Source organism: Vulpes lagopus, chromosome 6 (assembly GCF_018345385.1).
Source record: "Vulpes lagopus strain Blue_001 chromosome 6, ASM1834538v1, whole genome shotgun sequence".
Lineage (NCBI taxonomy): Eukaryota > Metazoa > Chordata > Mammalia > Carnivora > Canidae > Vulpes > Vulpes lagopus.
In genome coordinates this window covers 102,964,025-102,987,388 of record NC_054829.1, presented here as the reverse complement: position 1 = coordinate 102,987,388, position 23,364 = coordinate 102,964,025, and the positions used below count along the sequence as shown (strand labels likewise).

The 23,364-nt window shown below is 33.3% G+C and overlaps 1 protein-coding gene across 3 annotated transcripts in view; it reads left to right on the top strand.

The window, feature by feature from the left end:
• Positions 1 to 23,364, top strand: part of TBCK (TBC1 domain containing kinase) — a 229,078-nt gene that overhangs the window by 44,419 nt on the left and 161,295 nt on the right. For 2 of the 3 annotated variants that reach the window (XM_041758248.1, XM_041758250.1), the window contains exons 4-7: positions 7,913 to 8,027; positions 9,474 to 9,547; positions 16,013 to 16,154; positions 18,404 to 18,464. In XM_041758248.1, the coding sequence (XP_041614182.1) occupies positions 7,913 to 8,027; positions 9,474 to 9,547; positions 16,013 to 16,154; positions 18,404 to 18,464 (392 nt within the window). Of the gene's footprint in view, positions 1 to 7,912; positions 8,028 to 9,473; positions 9,548 to 12,661; positions 12,744 to 16,012; positions 16,155 to 18,403; positions 18,465 to 23,364 lie in introns of those variants that run through there. The other variant, XM_041758251.1, reaches the window with a different exon arrangement.

Sequence of the window (23,364 nt, the reverse complement as noted above, 5' to 3'; positions counted from 1 at the left end):
CAATCTGAATAACATCTCTTCTTGGAAACATTGCAAATACCAAAAAGAACTGATGGTTTGAGGCTGATAGGAATTTGTCCTTATTAATGTTTTAACACCTTTATTGAAGTATAGTTGATATAGAAGGAAACAATAAATATTTAATGTATGCATTTGAGTTTGGATATATGAATACACCTGTGAAACCACCACTACAATCAAGGTAATAGACATATCCACCACCTCTAACAATTTCCTTGTGTCTTTTTTAGTTTTGTGCGTAATAAAAGCACTTATGTACACTCTTAACAAATGATATCTACCCTCCTAACAAAATTTTACGTGGACAATACAGTATTGTTAACTACTGACACTATGTTGTACAGAAGATCTCCAGAACTTACTCATATTGCACAACTGAAACTTTAAATCAATTAATTTTCCTCTCTCCCTGGTAACCATTTTCTTCTCTCCCCAGTCCCTTGTAACCATTGTTCTCTGCTTCTATAAATTTACTATTTTTTAGACCTTATGTAAGTGGAATCAGGCAGTATTTGTCCTTTCTGTGTCCAGCTTATTTCACTTAGCCTAATGTCCTCCAGATTTATCCATATTGTTGCAAATGGCAGAATTTTCCTTCTTTCAAAAAAAAACTCTAAGTCAGCTTACAAGAAATGAACCTTCTATAAATGAGGTTGACAGTGTTGATCCATTGGAAGCATAATATACATTTTGAGCTGTTATTTCATTAATGGTGAAGAATTTAATCTTGTTATCTGCACCCTCTTGCACCATCATAGGATGTCATTGTGTGCATATATTGAACACCTATTATTTGATACATGTTTATTGAACCCCTACCTTACAGTCACTGTGATAGGGATTGCAAGATGAATAAGTTAGTACCTGCCTCAAGGTACACTGAGAGAGAAAAACCTATATGGAAATTATTACTATGGAATTAATAAGCTCAGCAACTATACTGTCAGAATATAGAGAGGAGTACAATTCTCCCAGAGGTAAGGCCATCAGATGAGAATCCATTAAGAATTCTGGAAAAAAAAAAAAAAAGGTTGAAATGACAGAATAGATCTAAAATAAAGAAGGATGTCAAAAGGGGTCTGGTTGAGATAACAGGGGAGGCTTAGAGAATAGGGATCTCAAAAAAAAAAAATTAAAAAAAAAAAAAAAAAAAAGGGATCCCTGGGTGGCGCAGCGGTTTGGCGCCTGCCTTTGGCCCAGGGCATGATCCGGGAGACCCGAGATCGAATCCCACGTCAGGCTCCCGGTGCATGGAGCCTGCTTCTCCCTCTGCCTGTGTCTCTGCCTCTCTCTCTCTCTCTCTCTCTGTGACTATCATAAATAAATAAAAAAAAAAAAATTAAAAAAAAAAAAAGAGAGAATAGGGATCTCAAGGGCTTACTGAGATTAAAGAGCAGGTCCTCAGAGAAGTATAGGAAATTATCATTGAATATCAGGATATTTAAGTAAATAGGTTGGGCACTGTTTCATTGTGACAAGTATCTGAATTTGGCAATACTGACTGTAGTTAGGATGAAAATCTATGGCTATGAACATGTGAAGCAAACCAATCCTTATAGATATTAAACCCATGATCTTGGCCTCAATACGCTTTAACCAACTAAGCTAAACAACTATAGTTAATTTAGGGATGATTGAAACAGAAGCACAGTGTAAATCTCCTTTGAAATACATCTGTAATGGGAGGAACAAAATATACTTGGTATTTTACTAACCTACTAGATTTGAAAATCATTAAGCCGTGTTCAAAATTCAGATACAGGGATCCCTGGGTGGTGCAGCGGTTTGGCGCCTGCCTTTGGCCCAGGGCGCCATCCTGGAGACGCGGGATCGAGTCCCACGTCGGCTCCCCGTGCATGGAGCCTGCTTCTCCCTCTGCCTGTGTCTCTGCCTCTCTCTTTCTCTCTGTGTGACTATCATAAATAAAAAAACAAAAAAACAAAATTCAGATACAGCCAGGTTAACTCATGCCTTAATAGTATTGTCAATTGTTCTTGCTCGTGGTTAGTGGTGGTTTTTGTTTTGTTTTGTTTTGTTTTTAATTATACTTTCCCAAGATTTATTTTTGTAGACCTGTTTTGGGTTCACCAGTGTAATAAGTAGGTATTTATGTTTTCTTTTTCTTGTAACACAGAAGAAATGGATGATTAATTCTTCTCTGCTAACTTAAGTGTTGAATTATATTGCAATTCTATTGAATTCAGTTGTATTAAAATTACCAGTTTATAAATCTGTCTTTCCAACTATACTGTAGGTTTCTTGACTGTGGAGATTAATTCTTTCTCTTGATATCCGTGGAACCTAAAAATATAGTGGTTTAAAAACACAATACCAGCTAATAGCCACTTAATTGATGTGTTTAAATATAAAGGAAAGTATTTTGAAATGTCTTCTTGCTTTATTAAAAATTATTAGTCATATTATTTTGAAAGCTACCTTTTGGCCATATCTATGTATTTATAATCACCAAAGATTATTTTGCTCATTAAACTTTTCAGAGTGTTAAGGACAGTGGTAACAAAGTAAATGCTCCCCTCCCAGTCTCTAGTAGTAACAGTAGTAACTGAAAATTTCAAAAGGAAGAGAGTATTTTCTGACTTGAATTTTCATTTACATTTTCTAGATTAGTGATGGATTTCTTTATTAACAAGATTCTAACTTGGGAATTGTGTAGGATGAAATCCTATTATCCCCTGACAATATATATATATTTTTTAATTGTGTGAATCCCACTTTCTTAATCCTAACTCTCCTTCTGGAGTCTGTTTTTGGTTAACTGTGACATGCTATTACTGGACATGTGATTTTTTTTTTACCTTGCTATTATGTAATAATTACTTTAGCTACTTCAAAATAATTGTTTAGGGATCCCTGGGTGGCGCAGCGGTTTGGCGCCTGCCTTTGGCCCAGGGCGCGATCCTGGAGACCCGGGATCGAATCCCACATCGGGCTCCCGGTGCATGGAGCCTGCTTCTCCCTCTGCCTGTGTCTCTGCCTCTCTCTCTCTCTCTGTGACTATCATAAATAAATAAAAATTAAAAAAAAATTAAAAAACAAAACAAAACAAAAAAACCAAAATAATTGTTTAAAAGATTCTGTGATCTAAACTATTAGCAGTATTAAAGAATACAGTTTTAAAAGCAAAAGGTATACAGAACTTCACAAATACTGATTTCTTCTCATTCTAGAAAATAGCCCTTTTTTTTCTTATACCTTATATTTTAAAATAAATTTTAAAATTAAATCCTAAGTGGGACACCTGGGTGAACCAGTCGGTTAAGCATCTACCTTTGGCACAGGTCATGATCTCAGGGTCCTGGGATGGAGCCCCACACTGGGTTCCGTGCTCCGCAGGGAACCTACTTTTCCCTCTCCCTCTGCTATTCCCCCTGCTTGTAGTCTCTGGCTCTATCTATCTGGCAAATAAATAAAAACAAAATCTTTTTTTTTTTTTTAATTAAATCCTAAGAGTACAAAAGGGCAGATAAGCAAATCTGATTTACTCTGATTTATATTGACTACTACTGAGTCAAATCGCTATAATTCATGTAATAGTCTCAAGTAATAGCTAAGAAAAGGTTTGGCATGAGCTTCAGCTTTATATTTGAATTTTTAAAAATTATTTCAGCATACATCCTCATCAACTTGATAATAACATGAATGTGGGGGCACTTGGGTGGCTCAGTCAGATAAGCATCTGCCTTTAGCTCAGATCATGATCTTGGAGTCCAGGATTGAGCCCTACATTGGGCTCCCTACTCAGTAGAGAGTCTGCTTCTCCCCCTCTCTCTGCACCTCCTCCCTCCCCCATGCTGTACCTCTCAAATTAAAAAGAACAAAAAAAGTATGACTGTGCTTTTTGACATGGAAATATTTTCCAATTATATCTTACAATCAGGGAAAGCAAGTAGACAAAATAGAACATGCAGTCTTCTGTGTTCAGCTGTTTCAGAACTGGTTTAATGGAAAAATTGCTTTAAAGGTTTGGTTTTCATTTCTAAAGGAAGACATTTATGTTAAAGCAGTGTGCGACTGAGGTCCTCTAGTGTCACAGCTGAAAATGACATCAACTTTTAATATTTTGTGAATTGTGTCTGTGTGTCAGAAAAAGAGAAGAACAAGGACAAGAGAGATTATTACTGTAAACTTGACTCAAAGAGCCAGAAGAACTTAGAAAACTAGGTTCTTATGTTTTGTTAGTCAATCTCAAGGAAAGTTTTTCTTTGTTTTTAAAAGGAGAGACATTTGCATTCTTTCATATGCATATATTTATCAGTGTTACTGTAGTTGTTTTAAAGTTTGGAATCTTCCTTTACATAATTGGTTTCTTTTTTGAAGATGTTTATGAAAACTCCATTAATTTAAAATTGTTTTTGTTTCACACATTCCCTATTTGCTTAAGAGTGACTATTGTGGCCCTTTAATAAAAGAGAAGTAGTTTAAATAAGTATTCTTTAAATAGTAATTTTTATTGTTTCTTTTTTACATATTTCATGGAGAATATCAATTTATCTTGAATATGGCTGACAACCAGGTATTATCAGACATTTGAGGGAAAAAATAGTCTGAGAGAAAGAGAGCCAAGGGAGAAAACAAAAAAAAACGTATCCTAAAGGAAATGAAGATAACACTTTTCCCCCCTGAATTAGCAGAATTCTGGTAACTATCCTCAGAAATTCAAAAGAATAATATACCCATACCAGAGAAAAGGATCTATTGAAAAGGAACGACTAGGAAACAGAACAAAGAATCTGGAAATTAAATAATAGAAGAGATATGACTAAAGGCCATCCTCATGAGAAATAAAACAGAACATTCATCTGGAGAATGGATCTAATTTTTACTTGCCCACTAAGAGTTCTAACTAAACGATATAGTAGAGGGAGAAAACAGCCAAAGACTTAACAAGTCAGCTTCTTTGTTCTTCTGCTAATGGAACATGTGAGTCTTCAGATTAAAAGAAGACTATTACTAACATACATGCACAAATGCCGCCCACACTCTAGACATACTCGACTAAAATTTTGTAAGTGTAAAAGAATCGCATGCTTCCAGAGGAATAACAAGTTCAATGATATTGAACTTACCATGAATAAAGAACACTCGAAGATAATGGAGAAATCTTTTTCTAAGTTTAAAGATGAGGATAAAACATTTTAAGACCTGTCATGCTTTAAAATGTCCTACTCATCCCACCTTTATGAAGAATTTTCTCATAGATGTATTCTAGCTAAATAAGAGTATAAATACAAAACGACTAATAGGAGGTATAAAAAATGGTAGCTGATGGCAATCTTCATGAATAGTTATAATTATAAAACTATAGTATCTATTAAATCCTGATGACTGAGACATTTTCTCTTGAGAACTAGGGGTTAGGATTAGGTATATATATTTTTCTTAGTTCACAGTGAATATTTACTAATGATGGTATGGAAATGTGATGGTCACTTTTCATCTGTCTCAGAGTAAAAGCCGAAGTCTTTAAAATGGCCTAAATGGCCTAACATAATCTGGCTTCTTGCTGTGTCTCTAATCTCATCTTTTAACACCGTTGGCCCATTCTCCTGCATGCACAGTGTCTTTATTACACTTTTTGAACTGCTGTGCAGTCTCCCAGTTCAGGACTTGCTTACTGTTCCCTCTGCCAGAATCACTTATTTCTCAAAGAGCTGCATATCTTTTTCACTTCTTTTAGATTTCTAACAAATGTCACTTTAGTGAGACCTTCCTTGATCACACTCTATATGTATTAGCAACCTGCTTCCTCACATTCTCTCTTCCCTATTTTTTATCCTTAGCACTTTGTCACTATGTCATATTATATATTTACTTGTGTGTTTAGCATTCAAGAAAGGAATGTAGATTTCTTCTATTTCACTTATAAAATTTGATAATGTAAAAATAATATGACTAATGAAAATCAGAAGTTGAGAAAAGAAAATGGGAAAGTTGTAAAAGTATGTTAATTATATCATCTTGCATAGCAAAGCCTTAATTATATTAACTAAAGGTCTAACCACCAGAAGAATTGAAAACAGAAACTGCTAAGGGTGGATACCTCTGGAAAGTCAGACTAGGATGAAGGGAGAGGGATTTTAGCTTTTCATGTCTTGTTCTTTCTTATGGTTTTAATTTAGAGGAGGGAGTCATATTGCAAGGTTTTTTTTTTTTTTTGAAAATTTTATTCAGCTTACTTTTTTTAACATCATGTTTATTGAGCTGTACTTTACATATTTTAAAATATAACCTTTTTAGCGCACAGGTCAGTAAGCTTGACAGACTCATCATCAAAATCAAGATAACAGTTCCACATACTCCTTTGAAGTCAGCCTGTCCCTCCAAGCAAGCCCATGAAAATCAGTGACCTGTTATTCCATCCTTTTACTTTTTTTTTTTTTAATTTTATTTTATTTATTTATGATAGGCACACAGTGAGAGAGAGAGAGAGGCAGAGACACAGCCAGAGGGAGAAGCAGGCTCCATGCACCGGGAGCCTGATGTGGGATTCGATCCTGAGTCTCCAGGATCGTGCCCTGGGCCAAAGGCAGGCGCCAAACCGCTGCGCCACCCAGGGATCCCTCCATCCTTTTACTTTTAATTTACATCTTTTATTTAATGTGGGTAGCTTATAACCTGAATATAACTGAGTCTTTTTTTTTTTTAATTTTTATTTATTTATGATAGTCACAGAGAGAGAGAGAGAGAGAGAGGGGCAGAGACACAGGCAGAGGGAGAAGCAGGCTCCATGCACCGGGAGCCCGACGTGGGACTCGATCCCGGGTCTCCAGGATCGTGCCCTGGGCCAAAGGCAGGCGCCAAACCACTGCGCCACCCAGGGATCCCCTATAACTGAGTCTTAATTTCTATTCCAGTCTGATAATTCTTAGCTTTTAAATGAGTGAGTTTAGATGTTTACATTTATTTTTTTTTTTTTAGATGTTTACATTTATATTTACTATAATGATTGATACATCCTAATTAAAATCTGTTATTTTCTAGTTGTTCCATTTGTTCTATGTTCTTTTTTTTTCCCTTTTATTCTGCCAGCTTTGGAGTTGACTTTTTTTTTTTAATAACTCCATTTTATCTCTGCTGTTGGCTTACTTAAACCTTTTTTTTTAAAATTACTGTTAGTGATTGCAGATATTAATTTAATTTTTGAAAGTCTAATTTAAAATGGGAAAAAATGGGTAGAAAAGAAATCTATACCAAAATGTTAATATTGCTAGTTTGGGCTTGGATTAGTCTTTCCTATTTTTCTGTATTTCATTCCTGACTTCCCACATGAATGGTGCTTGATTAAAAAAAAAAAAAAAAAAAAGATGGAGAGAGAGAAAAACTGAGCATCATGGTGGAAGATGGCTTAGAAAGAATTAAAGAAAAATGTCTGTAAATCATAAATTGCTGGAGGTTGTGGATTGATATGCAAAGTAAACTCATGTATATATATATTATAAAATATATTTTAGCTATTTTTCAGGGACTTAGGTATTTTGTCTTGAGCAAGAAAGGTGGTTTCCCTTGACTTAGTTCTGCCATACATCTGAAACTTTTCTGATAATTTGACAAAGTCAAACCTGCGGAAGGTTAATCACACACCACCAAAATTCAACTCCCTCCCTGGAAAAACAAATACTGCTATTAGATTAGCCTTAGGAAACTGTAGAATCTTTACCAGATCAATTCTGTTGTAATCAGAAAATCCAAAATATGTATATAATATATATTTCATAAAATATATAGATTGTATTTTCTCTGAACTGTAAGAGGAATAATAAAAATGTAACTGAATTTTTATAACCTCATTTCATTCTTTAAAACAGGTTCTGTATCTGCTTTGTAACTGATCTATTGTTCTGTGACTTTTTGGTTTTTTTTTTTTTTGTAGCTATTCAAAGGTTTTGTGCATAGCATTTGAAGTACTTCAGGGTTTGCAGTATATGAACAAGCATGGTATAGTACATCGGGCCCTGTCTCCTCATAATATTCTTTTGGACCAAAAGGTAATTGTCAGATAATACATTAAATATTTGTTTTTTATTTGTGGTTGGAAGCTACTGAAATCAGACCCACTCAATAAGAAGGACTATAGAATACAAATATGGTTTAATAATATTTATAGTGAAATAGCTCTATGAAAGTGATATATTTGTGGTGGTTAGAAAAAAAAACTATCTTTGAATTATATAAATCCATATGTTTTTCACATGCATTATTCTTCTTTTTCCCAAGATTCATTTTCCTACTTCATATTTGGTTTTTCCTTTCATTTGCTTTCTGAAAAATAAGCATGGTAGCTTCTCAGTCCATTCCTCCTCTGAATTTGTTTTCATTTTAAGAAAGCTTCTCTATTTACATAGAGTATTTTTCTCATAACACAGCTGTATTCTATTTTCTCTTTATTTTTCTTTTCCCTATTTTTTTTAAATTTTATTCTCCATTTATCTTCTTTTTTTTTTTACCAGCTGTTCATACCTAGCTTCTTTTCTTATTGGAATGCTACTTCTCTACTTGGAAATCTTGTGGAGGATTAATAAGAAGTAGGTCAAGAGAATTATGGGTAGCATAATTCATAAGCATATAAAATAGTTTTGAGGGATTTTTTCTGGGAAATTATTTTTTGTCTTAGTGGGATTATTCTATTCTTCTGTTCTCTTCCAGACTTTTACTACAAATACCCTATGATATTAAAAATCATAGTAGCTAAAGTGGTTCTCATTAATATCATTTTTTTGGCAGTGAAGTATCTAACCAATCTGTGTTGTTTTAATAATCATTTTGTAGTGCTGAGAAGTAAAGTTCTTGAGAAAAAGGAAACATCTTAAAATCTGCTTTTTTAAAGTTTTAAACATCTAAAAGGAGGAAAACTTAAGAGACTTCTAAAAATTTATATTTGCTTTTTACTAAGAATCTCACTTTTGTGATAATTATGTTTTTTCTCAAAGAATATAAAAATACTTAGAAATCTAGCATATTCACTAATATCTTGATTTGTGAGCTCATCTTTTTAAGTTAAGAACTCTCATGTCAGTTAAATTATAACTATGAATGGACTTGCAAGTTCTTGAAAAAATTCTTTTGTGAAAATTACCAAAAAATGTTCTAAGCATTCAAGACAAATGAGAACATTTCTGCTTTTTTTGTCAAAATACCTGGAAAAATATAAACAAAAAATTTTAAGTGTTATTTGTTGTTTTGAGATCTATAAGTATTATGTGTAGATACACATACATATATGTATGCATATACATATATTTGCAACAAGTATAAAGCAGATTTCAAATATTGGCAAATAGTTTTTAATAAAATTATAGTAAAATTATGGTAAATTAATTTTTTTCTTAATGTACCTGACTGGTGATTTCCTTACTTATGGAATGTATAATAATACTTTTTCCTGCTACTAATAGCAAAATGTTTAATAGTGATTTTTATTATTGTTATTGTAGGGACATGTTAAATTGGCTAAATTTGGACTTTATCACATGACAGCTCACGGTGATGATGTTGATTTCCCTATTGGGTAAGAATATGTTTTCTTTTTTCTGAGTTGTGTCTTCAACTTTGTAATATTTGATAAAATGTATATTTTGTTAATTACTAGTGATATTACTTTCTGATACAAAACTAGCTTTGCTTTATTGACATATTTTAATTTTCTGTATACTTTTAAAAGAATAGACAGTGAGTTTTTCCCAGTGTCCAAAAGATATCTAATGTTGATATTTCATTGAATGGGCAGAGAGGCTAACAGATTATTAACCTTCTTCACCTTATAATGCTTACTAATTAATTTAATTTCATCCTGGATTAGATAAATTTAACGCAAGAAGGCTGGCCAGATTCTCACTTAGTAATAATGAGTGTTCCTTAAAAGACTGAGGAAAAATCATTCTTCTCTTTTTCTTTTTCTTTATTTTTGAAAAATCATTCTCATAGTATTTTCTACTGTTTCTAAATTTAATCCTTTGTTCTCTAAGATATAACTGTATATTAAGACTCAAGTCATTTTAGGTATCAGAGGTAATGGAATAGAGACAGTACCTGAAAGTATATGTTTAAGTTAGGAGAGGTGTATTTGATCACTTCTGATATGGAATTCCGGTTTATGCTGGCCTCCAAGAGAGGGAAGTTTATTTTATTCTGTTCTTAATGGATACTTTTAATACAGATTTTTGTGTTACATGTATTATGTGGTTGCTTTTTAGACCTTTAAATAATATAATTCTTTTATTTTTTGAGTGTTTAATTTTAGCATTATTTTCAGTACTTAGAAGTTTCAAAATAGTACAAAGAATCCCTGTATAGCCTTCACTTAAATTCCCCAAATGCCAATGTTTTACTACATTTGCTTTGTATCTTTTTTTACACACATAGGTTTATATATATTCAAAAAATATTAATATAAGAGTATCTAATGTATGTGATGCCCTTTTACCCCTAAATATTTCAGTTTATTTCCTGAAGTAAGGAATTAACCACAAAACAAATGTCAAAACAAGGAAATTAAAATTAATATAATACCATTATCTCATCTAAAGATCTTAATTATGTTATTCAATTGCTTTGTTATTTCTTAGTAATATCCATTTGTGTTTTGCTCCTCTGGCTCTCTAAAATCAGTTCTGTCACTCCATTACCAAGAATTGTGGTTGGAAGTCATGGAATGTGTTTCTGCAGGAGAACATTGCTTAATTAGATGTTTTTAAAAAGGGACTCATTTACAAATAACCTTTATCTTTATAAGGTAGATTATAGGTTTCTTACCTAAAATTTTTGTTAGTTAGACAATTGCTAATAATCTTAAAATAAATTGCTTAGTCCTTCCTTTAATTATTAAGACAATATTTATTAGTACCTTCTCTTCTGGCTGCTGGATATACAAAAATGGATAAGATAGGTTATTGTCCTCAAGAAGCTCATTGTTTAATGGGAAAATTTTCTCTTTTGATGGCCTACTTCTGAAGGTACATAAATTAATAATCTTACAGTTTCACATACCAAAACTTGTGGTCATAGGAAACAAACAGTTGTTGTCCAAGCCTGAAAACAATATTCTGTGAAAATAGCCTACATTTTATTTGTTTAAAAAAAAATCCCTTTTGAGTATAATAAAAATAAGTTCACAGTAAAGCTCTAGATCTTCTCTTATATGTGATAATTGCCTTTTGAAGTAACTTTTAGGAAGCAGTAGTCTGACAGAAAGTAAATGTGATTGCTGCTGCTTCTTCATGTTGTCTAAATCAAGCTGTATGACAAAGAACTCCAAAACATAATACAAACAAAAATCACTTTAATTTTTTTACCTTTTTACCTTTTACTTAAAGGTGCTTTAGGTTTGCTTGTGATAAATAGAAGAACAGAAGTGATTTTTCAAAAAGCACATTAAGCATTTTGAAGAACTGCATTTGAATTTAAAATGCTTGGATAGAATTGGGCTTGTGTGTCATTTGGTCTGGTTTACTTTGATGTCTTGGACCCAAAGGATCTGACCAGAAAGTATCAAAGAGCAAAATGTGAAACATTAGCCAGGAAAAATAAAGTGATCAAACAGCTAAAGCATGAAAGAAAATATTTACACCAGAAGAAACTTGCAGTTGATTCAAAAGACAAATATTAAGGAACAACAAAGTAAAATGTTAACATCTGTTTCAAAATATTGTAAAGATTTAGAAATTGGACATTCATTTCAGTTGGCCAGTAGCTTAATACCTTGTTAAAACATCAAACAGATGATGAAAGCCTCACCAGTCATACTCACAGCAAAGTTCTGATAATTTCCTTTGAGTGTTAAAATTCTATGCTAAAGAAGAGACACTTGTGGAAAGGAAATAATTTACATTTAAAAACAATCCTAGGGTTTATTATTTTTATTAATTAATTAAAGGAATTCTTGATTAGAAGGGAAATTAGAATTTTTGGAACCAGGGTCACTTCTATGCTTCTAGAGATCACCAATCAAATTATAGATATAACGATTTACCTATAGTATTGCTTGGCCTTTCACTACCCACACTATTATTTTTAGGTAAAGTGAAATCAGGATTAAAAGTAAACATTTTGCCTTCTAGATGTATCATGGTGATGATTAAAAATATCACATTTCATTTATGTCATTTTTTCCATTTTTATAAAAACAGTACTCAGTAATACTTATAACAGTTTGTGAGGTAAACATTAGTATTCCTATTTTCAGGTTAAGAAACCCTGATCACATATAGAATATGTGCTACAATTAAAACTAGAATACAAGTATCATAATACCAAGTCCATACTTCTTCCACTAGGCTTCAGTTTTCTCTAGAGATGTCATTTAGAAGAGCAATATGATCACGTTAGGGTAAAATGACAAAATACAAATTTGTATGAGCAAATTAAAAGTGTACATTATTATCATCATCATCATTGCATTAAAATGGAAAGAAATATAAAAGCCTAATTTACCCATTTAAGCTTAAGTTATATTCTTTGACTTAATTGACTTATATTTTACATGTAAGTACTGGCAATCATAGTGTGAGGAGGTAGCTGCAGAATAATTCAGGAAGAGAAATGGAATATTTGAGTGCCTACATTATATATATTACATAGATGTTCCATATACTTAAATACATTTTGATTATAATTATTGCAGGGTGCCATAATAATCTAATGTCCATGGAATTGAAAAATCCAGATAATTGTGCTCATGACTAAATCTGATGATAAATGAAGAAAGGGTATGTACATAAGCAATAAGTAGGGCAGAATTCCACTCATTTTCATTTCTCTTCTAAATTTGTTTTTGTTTCTTTTGGTTCTGGGCTATAGGATTTAAATTTAGTCATTATCAATATGTTCTGATATTTATATACTATCTGCTTAAATTGTAAGGCAGTCTTCATTGGCATTTTTGTTAGAAATGTTATTTTTTTTAACAAAAATTTACTGAGTATATCTTAATATTTAAATTTCATTGGTAGTTGCTTATAAAATGAATAAGATACACCAGCGCCCTCATGTTTGTTTGACAGGAGGGTACATTTTTGTATACTTAAATATAAACAGAAACAAAACAAAACACAAAAATGTGTAGTATTACATATTGTGTGTAATCTATTACATAACATATTTATAAAGGCAAAATAAATATAATCATTTGAGAACTGTAAAAAAGATACAGAAAAAATACCATGGGAATTCACTGAGAGGAGAAATGATTTCCATCTCAGCAAATCAACTTTGTGGGATTATTCATAAAATGAATTTATTAGAAAGCTACAGTTTGAAGTTTGATATATTTTATAGAATATACTGTTTAGAAAGACTATTTATTATTAAATAAAGTGACTTACATTTATGAGTTTAGAAGACAGAAAACATTAACAGTGTTTTAGTCTGACAGGAAAATATTTTGTACAATGATATAATTTTTTTTGCCAATTCCTTTATATTTACCATTGAATTTTCTGCTAAAATTTTTCCTGTACTTTATAAATACAAATTTTTATCTTCAGTGAAATATACTGACATTAACCTATACTAAGTTTCTATAACATCACCAGAATACAGTAAAGTACTGAAAGACAAAGATTACTCAAATGAATTCTCTCATAAATGCCAAGGGTTTAGTGAGGTTGCTAGATACAGAATTAATACAAAGAAATTGTTTACACATCAGCAAAAGAATATGATAAACCTAATAAGAATCTAAGCAGGTATGTTTATCTCTGTGAAACAAATATAAATCTTTTTTAGAAGACATTGTGAAAGGCCTCAATAAACAGAGATACACGTTCATAGATTGTTAAGGTTGGAATGAGAAAAATGCCAATTCTTCGCAACCTGTTCTACATTTGATCTAATTTCAATACAAATTCCAACTCTGGTGGGGGGTCGGGTGGGGAGGGAGGACATGAGGGAGGGAGGGAAGGAGAAAGAGAAAGAAAAAGAACTTGACAAGATAGTTCTCTCTCTCTCTCTCTCTCTCTCTATATATATATATATTTAGAACAAACATCTGAAAAGTACCTAGAGACTTCTACAGAGAAATTAAAAGGTGTGTGTGTGGGTTTTTTTTGGGGGGCGGGGGGAACTCAGTTAATGTCAATTAATTAACATATAGTGTATTATTAGTTTCAGAGGTACAGTTCAGTGATTCATCAATTGCATATAATATCCAGTGCTCATTACATCACATACCCCCCTTAGTGTCCGTCACCCAGTTACCCCATCCCCCCACCCACCTCCTCTCCAGCAACCCTCAGTTTGTTTCCCATAGTTAACCATCTCTTATGGTTTATCCCCTCTCTGATTAGGTCTTGTTTTATTTTTCCCTTCCTTCCCCTTTGCTTTTCTTAAATTCTACATAGGAGTGAAATCATGTGACAATTGACTTTCTCTAATTGGCTTATTTTGCTGAGCATAAGATCCTCTAGTTCCACCCACATCATTGCAAATGGCAAGATTTCATTTTTTTGATGGCTGAGTAATATTAGTAATATTCCATTGTATATATAAACCACATCTCCTTTATCCATTAATCTGTCAATGGACATCTGGGCTCTTTCCGTATTTTGGTTATTTGGACATTGCTGCTATAAACATTGGGGTGCAGGTTACCACTACATTTGTAACTTTGGAGTATATACCTAGTAGTGCAATTGTTGGGTCATAGGGTAGCTATATTTTAAGCTTTTGAGGAACCTCCATACTGTTTTCCAGAGTGTCTATACCAGACTGCATCCCCACCAGCAGTGTAAGAGGGTTCCCCTTTCTTCACATCATCACCAATGTTTATTGTTTCCTATCTTGTTAATTTTAGCCATTCTGAGCAGTGTAAGGTTGTATCTCATTGTGGTTTTAATTTGTATTTCCCTGATGCCGAGTGATGTTGAGCATTTTTTCATGTGTCTGTTGGCCATCTGGATGTCTTCTTTGGAGAAATGGCTGTTTATGTCTTCTGCCCATTTCTTTACAGGATTATTTGTTCTTTGGGTTTTGAGTTTGATAAGTTCTTTATAGATTTTGGGAAAAGGTGCATGTGTTTTGAGATGACTTATCTTGGCAATTATTGGCAATTATATAATGTTATAGACTGAAAATAGTATAATGGTACAGTGTCAGGCAAGATTACCAGTGGAACAAAATAAGGAGCCAAGATGCAAGCCAACATAATATATACAGATTTTATTTGTGGTAGAAACTGGTACTATGGACTAGTTTTGTCGGGGGGGTGCAGCAAGGGCTAGAGTTTTCAGTAAATGGAATAAGGCTCAATTGATTATCCATATAGGAATGGAACTTCCAAAATGTTCTTCAGAGTTTGATCAAATAAATAAAGTGCATTAATACAATGAAATTATTGGCAGTTTTCAAAGATAATAAGTCAGTATACTTATTTTTATAGAATTATCTCTAAAATATATTTTAAGTGAAAAAACAAAGGAGGGCAAAATAGTGTGTGTAGTCTGCTGCCCTGTGAGCAATGGTGATGGATGGTCAAGTTAATCTATATCTATAAATATGTATGGATGCCTGGAGTACAGAGATGAAATAGAGTCTTACTTTTTAATTTATATATTTTTAAAGACTTTGACATTCCTACTTTTCAAAAGAATACATACTATTTTCAAAGATAAAAAGTACTTTAAATAATAGTTAAGTATAGGGAGAAGACCAGTAGTAGGGAGAAAAGGAAAACACCTGGAAACAGAATGGTGCAAGAGAGCAGTATGTTTAAAAGAGAGGACAGCAAAGAAAGGAACCAATGCTTCAGACAGACACAATAGTTTTAAAATTATTTGATACTCATATATATTTTCTCTTGATTTCTGGACATGAAGACCTATATAATGATGGTTAGTTTAAAATCTTCCTACTTGTTAATTGTTAATTTAATTGCACTAGACTTTTACATAGGTCTTACCATACAGCTAGTGAAACTGTAGTACTACTATCCCCTTTGTAGTTTGTAGTAATTATTAATTTATTTAATATGTCATTGTAGGTATCCATCATATTTGGCACCTGAGGTAATTGCACAAGGAATTTTCAAAACCACTGATCATGTGCCAAGTGAAAAACCATTGCCTTCTGGCCCCAAATCAGATGTGTGGTCCCTTGGAATCATTTTATTTGAGCTTTGTGTGGTATGTATAAATAAATACTAAGCTGATAAAGAGAAATTGTGTGCTTATTAGAATAGGTTTTTCAGATAGGAAGGCTAATGTGTTTTTACTTTGTGGATTGACTAGATAGAAGAAGAAAAAGGTTTAAATCTCAATTTGACTTGTTAAAAACTCCTATTTGAACATTTATTTGCATATCATCTTGGTATCTTTATATTTTTAAAGTTTTTTTATATATTTATTCTTGAGAGACACACAGAGAGAGGCAGAGACATAGGCAGAGGGAGAAGCAGGCTCCCTCCCGGGAGCCTGATGTGGGTGGGACTCAATCCCCGGATCATGACCTGAGCCAAAGGGAGATGCTCAATCATTGAGCCAACCCAGGTGCCCCTCATCTTGGTATCTTTAGAAGCATTTGTACTTTCCTAAGTATAAAGAATTTACGCTGTACTAAGTGTAAAAAATTAAGCAGTTCTAGAAAGGCTTACACTAAAACTGCTTACAGACTCTTTGATATGTTCTTGTTCTCCCTTTTCTGTGGTATTCTTTCTTCCCTAAATACGTTGTTCTCTTCTGTTCTCTTCTGTTATCTACAAGACTCACTTTGTAGTTGAGTTGTTTTATGAGACCATTCCCAGACATCCTCTGTATTTATTAGGGCAAAGACTAAGATGCTATTAAAAAGAAAGAAATTTAAAATACATACATCTACAATAAAAAAGAAATAACAGACAAAAAAATTTACACCATGAAAGGACTTTAAAATAGAAATACGTGTTCTTTAGGTTGGATGTAAAACAACAGTAGCACAGTGTCATCAAACTGCTGAGAAAGCAATTTGAATTTTTAATTCTTTAACTCACAAAATGAACATTCAGCAGTGGGAATGAAATAAAGGCTATATATGAAATTTTGATAGCCATGAAGAAAAAAATTACTGGTAGGGAAATAACATGAGTCAAGATCATATGATCATATGATATCATCAGTTATATCATACCATCAGTATGCATGAACAGGGAGAGTATAGTCACTGTAATCAAAGTATGCAAGTGATCAAATTGAACTGCCTTGTGTGTGTGTGTGTGTGTGTGTGTGTGTGTTCATCACAGGTAGATAAGTAGTAAGCACTTAGATTGAAAAGATAGAGTCATATCATGGGAGACTTTGAATGCTAAATTGAGAAGTTTATATTTGGTTGTATAAGGTATGGGGGACCACTTAAGCTTTTAAACAAGATATTGATAAAATTAAACCTATATTTCTAAAAGATTAATAATAGTGTAAAAAATTGAGAGGAATGGCAACTTTTTCAATGATCTTTCCACCTGTAGTTCTAATTTCATAAATTTTTAAGAAAGCTTTTTGCAGTCTCTTTATTAAAAAAAGAAGTCTTTTTTTTCTCCACAAAAAGACCAGCCTATCTTCTTAAGCCTTTCTTTCTAAGTTTATTTAAAGAATCCTATACATTTAATTTGTTTGTAAGAAAAGAATAATAGCCAACATCTTTGTGCAAAAAATGTGAGGCACTTTTTTATACATTATATAATCACTACTGCAACCTGTGTGGCATGTACAGTTAATGTCCCAATCTTATAAATGAGAAAAGTGAAACTTAAGATGGTTAAGTTTTTGCCCAGGTTATGTAACTTGGGGTCAAAAGTCAAATTTGGCACATTAAGTAGCTCAGCACATAATTGTTGAAGTTATAACTGGTTGGACTCTGTTTCAAGCAGCCCCCTAAAGCTGACTAATAAGGAAACAATTAAAATACAATGTATGTATCTTAAAATAAATATACCAGGTGCTATGGGAGCACAAAGAATGGTTGTCTAATTCATTATGAGAGGAGGAAGGAGTGTCATTGAATGTTTCTTAATGGAGACAACAGGTTACCTGGATCATGATATATAAGTAAGAATTAGTTGGGTAAATGTAAGGATAATATGAATCTTTCCTAGGGGCCATCTTAGTCCCTTAATCAAGTAAGACTCCTGGTGGCCTGGGATCTCTCTAGGCAACCAGGTACACGTTGGTATCAAAAGTGAAGAATGCTTGAGACCAAACTAGAATGTAATGATCCTTAGATACATAAAATGTTTAAATGTTAAACTTATGATTTTTCTTTAGTGAAACTAACTTTAAAAGTCAAATAAAACCTGTGAAGAGAAAGAGATACCTAACAAAATCATTTTCATTTCTGGGGGGGAAAATACCTCCCTGAAAAAAGATGAAATGTTAACATGAATTTCTTTTCTGATTTTATTCAGGGAAGAAAATTATTTCAGAGCTTAGATATTTCTGAAAGACTAAAATTTTTGCTTACATTAGGTAAGTATCTCACAATTGATTAGTTTCAATTACAAATATAATCTTTAGTGACCGTTCATAGTCATGCATATTAAGAATGTGTTCTAAAATAGTGAATACACTGAAATATCCTGAATTTCTTTAATGTTCTAATGATCAATGGTAAGCATTAATGGGACAACTTAAAATTGCCTTCGAAATATTATTATAGCACTTTCCTTATTAAGGAATTATAATGTGGATCAAATATTATCTTAGCTTCATGATTCAGCCCAGTAAACTAAATTGTGAATGCAAAATATGAGAATATAAAATTATACTTCTGTGTAGCAGTTTAAATTCAGACAATATATCTTAACTTTTGAGCTTTCTATATGATGAACCATGTATGAATAATGACTGAGAAGAACATTTATTTTTCCCTATAACAAGCTCATTTATTTTACATGTATATTAGGTCCTAATATTTAATTCAAATTTACAAAAATTTATATAATCTAAATCTATAATTTAGAATAAATTAAGTACATATGGTGAAGGAAAGAAAGATTGATAGAGCACTTTATATGAAAGAGTGAAAGATTGGTGTCCATGTTAATAGGGTTTACAAATAAGAATGTGTACAGAAGGTATCAACAAATATTGAATAATAATATATAATTGTATTAAATGTTACTGTATTTACAACATTTAATTTCGAAGATTGATATTAAGGCTTTTAAGAAGTCTTAGAGATTCCTTAATAAGGTCTACAGACTAAATTTATACTTTGTTATTTTTTTTTATTTTAATTCCAGTGTAATTAACAGTGTTATATTAGTTATATTAGCTTCAGGTGTATAATATAGTGATTCAACAACGTATAGGCATTACTCAGTGCTCATCATGATAAATATGCTCTTAATTCCCTTCACCTGTTTCATCCATTCCCCCCCCCCCCCCCCCCCATCCATCTCCCCACTGGTAACCATCAGTTTTTCTCTATAGTTAAGAGTCTGGGTTTTTTTCTTTTTTTCTTTTTTTTTTCTTCATTTGTTTTGTTTCTTAAATTCTACATAAGAGTGAAATCATATAGTATTTGTCTTTCTCTAACTTATTTCACTTAGCATTATACTCTCTAGATCCATCAATGTTGTTGCAAATGGCAAGAATATACTCTTTTTATAGCTAAGTAATACTATTCCATTGTGTATAAAAATACCACATCTTTGTTGTTGCTTATCTATCATTGGACATGTGGGGTGCTTCCATAATTTGGCTATTCTAAATAATGCTGCAGTAAACATAGGGATGCATATATCCTTTGGATTAGTGTTTTCATATTCTTTAGGTAAATATCCAGTACTTGGTTGGATTCATGGATCATATGGTACTTCTATTTTTAATTTTCTGAGGAATCTTCATGCTGTTTTTTCACAGAGGCTGCACAGTTTGTGTTCCTACCAACAGTACACAAGGGTTCCTTTTTCTCCACATCCTTGCCAACACTTGTTATTTCATGTGGTTTTTTTGTTTTGTTTTGTTTTGTTTTGTTTTGTTTTGTTTTACATTAGCCTGTCAGGTGTGAGGTGGTATCTCATTGTGGTTTTACTTTGCATTTTTCCCTGATGATGAGTGATACTGAACATTTTTTTTCATGTGCCAGTTAGCCATCTGTATGTCTTCTTTGAAGAAATGTCTACTCATGTCCTCCGCCCATTTTTAGTTTAGTTTTTTTTTTATCGAATTGTATAAGTTCTTATTTTATTTTAAATTATATAATTAATATACAGTGTTATATTAGTTTCCAATATTCAATACAGTGATTCAAGAGTTGTTCAAGTTCTTTATGTATTTTGGAAAGTAACCCTTAATCAGATATGTCATTTGCAAGTATCTTCACCCATTCAGTAGGTTGTCTTTTATTTTTGTTGCTTATTTCCATCACTATGCAGAAATTTTTTTTTTGAAGCTTTTTATTTTGATATAGTCCCAATAGTTTATTTTTGCTTTTGTTTCCCTTGCCTCAGGAGACATATCTAGAAAGATGTTGCTAAGCCAAGTCAGAGAAATTCCTGCCTGTGTTCTCTTCCAGGATTTTTATGCTTTCACATTTCACAGTTAGGTCCTTAACCCATTTTAGTTTATCTTTGTGTTTGGTATAAGAAAGTGGTCCAGTTTCACTCTTTTGCATATGGCTGTCCAGTTTTCTTAAGACCATTTCCTGAGAGACTTTTTTCTCATTTCATATTCTTGCCTTCTTTGTGGAAGATAAATTGGCTATTTATTTCTGGGATGTCTGTTCCGTTCTACTGATCTACGTGTCTGTTTTTGTACCAGTACCATACTGTTCTGATTACTACAGTTTTGTAGTATATTTTGAAGTCTGGGATCATGATACCTCCAGTTTTGTTCTTCTTTTTCAAGATTGCTTTGACTATTCAGGGTCGTTTGTGGCTCAATTCAAATTTTAGAATTATGTGTTCTAGTTCTGTGAAGTATGCTGTTGGTATTTTGACAGGGATCATACAGAGATTTACACTTTAAATCCCCAGAGATGTGTGTACATTCTTCAAATTATATAAACACAAAAGAGTAGTATGCATATGTACATTACATATATATGGAGAAAAGAGCAAGAGAGAAAGAACAAGAGAATCTTCATCTTGAACTACTGCTTTATCTCACTATTTATGTGGCTATCTTCCAGTATCTGTAATTCAATTAATATTTAGTGTTTAAAATCTTTATTTTTATCAAAACATGTAAGTTAACAAATGACAAGCTTTTTTTCTGAACATTGAATTTTATTCTTTTTTAATAAATTAAATTTTTATTGGTGTTCAATTTACCAACATACAGAATAACACCTAGTGCTCATCCCGTCAAGTGTCCCCCTCAGTGCCTGTCACCCATTCACCTCCACCCCCAGCCCTCCCCCCCTTCCACCACCCCTAGTTCGTTTCCCAGAGTTAGGAGTCTTCATGTTCTGTCTCCCTTTCTGATATTTCCCACACATTTCTTCTCCCTTCCCTTCTATTCCCTTTCACTATTATTTATATTCCCCAAATGAATGAGAACATACACTGTTTGTCCTTCTCCGATTGACTTACTTCACTCAGCATAATACCCTCCAGTTCCATTCACGTTGAAGCAAATGGTGGGTATTTGTCGTTTCTAATGGCTGAGTAATATTCCATTGTATACGTAAACCACATCTTCTTTATCCATTCATCTTTCGATGGACACCAAGGCTCCTTCCACAGTTTGGCTATTGTGGACATTGCTGCTAGAAACATTGGGGTGCAGGTGTCCCGGCGTTTCATTGTATCTGAATCTTTGGGGTAAATCCCCAACAGTGCAATTGCTGGGTCGTAGGGCAGGTCTATTTTTAACTCTTTGAGGAACCTCCACATAGTTTTCCAGAGTGGCTGCACCAGTTCACATTCCCACCAACAGTGTAAGAGGGTTCCCTTTTCTCGGCATCCTCTCCAACATTTGTGGTTTCCTGCCTTGTTAATCTTCCCCATTCTCACTGGTGTGAGGTGGTTTTGTTGTTTTGATTTGTATTTCCCTGATGGCAAGTGATGCAGAGCATTTTCTCATGTGCCTGTTGGCCATGTCTATGTCTTCCTCTGTGAGATTTCTCTTCATGTCTTTTGCCCATTTCATGATTGGATTGTTTGTTTCTTTGGTGTTGAGTTTAAGAAGTTCGTTATAGATCTTGGAAACTAGCCCTTTATCTGATACGTCATTTGCAAATATCTTCTCCCATTCTGTAGGTTGTCTTTGAGTTTTGTTGCCTGTATCCTTTGCTGTGCAAAAGCTTCTTATCTTGATGAAGTCCCAATAGTTCATTTTTGCTTTTGTTTCTTTTGCCTTCATGGATGTATCTTGCAAGAAGTTACTGTGGCCGAGTTCAAAAAGGGTGTTGCCTGTGTTCTCCTCTAGGATTTTGATGGAATCTTGTCTGACATTTAGATCTCTCATCCATTTTGAGTTTATCTTTGTGTATGGTGCAAGAGAGTGGTCTAGTTTCATTCTTCTGCATGTGGATGTCCAATTGCCCAGCACCATTTATTGAAGAGACTGTCTTTCTTCCAATGGATAGTCTTTCCTCCTTTATCGAATATTAGTTGACCATAAAGTTCAGGGTCCACTTCTGGGTTCTCTATTCTGTTCCATTGATCTATGTGTCTGTTTTTTGTGCCAGTACCACACTGCCTTGATGACCACAGCTTTGTAGTGCAACCTGAAATATGGCATTGTGATGCCACCAGATATGGTTTTCTTTTTTAAAATTCCCCTGGCTATTCGGGGTCTTTTCTGGTTCCACACAAATCTTGAAATAATTTGTTCTAACTCTCTGTTTCCCTTCCTAGATTAGGAAAGTTTTCAGCTATGATTTGTTCAAATACATATTCTGGCCCTCTGTCCCTTTCGGCGCCCTCGGGAACCCCAATTAAACATAGGTTTTTCTTCCTCAGGCTGTCGTTTATTTCCCTTAATCTGTCTTCATGGTCTTTTAATTGTTTGTCTCTTTTTTCCTCAGTTTCCCTCTTTGCCATCAACTTGTCTTCTATGTCACTCACTCGTTCTTCCACCTCGTTAAGCCTCGTCGTTAGGACTTGTAGTTTGGATTGCACCTCATTCAATTGATTTTTAATTTCTGCCTGATTGGATCTAAATTCTGCAGTCATGGAGTCTCTTGAGTCCTTTATGCTTTTTTCTAGAGCCACCAGTAGCTGTATAGTAGTGCTTCTGAATTGGCTTTCTGACATTGAATTGTAATGCAAATATTGTAACTCTGTGGGAGAGAGGACTGTTTCTGATTCTTTCTTTTGAGGTGAGGTTTTCCTTCTAGTCATTTTGCTCAGTGCAGAGTGGTCAAAAACAAGTTGCATTGGGAAAAGGAGAAAAAGAGAGAGAAAGAAGGAAAGAA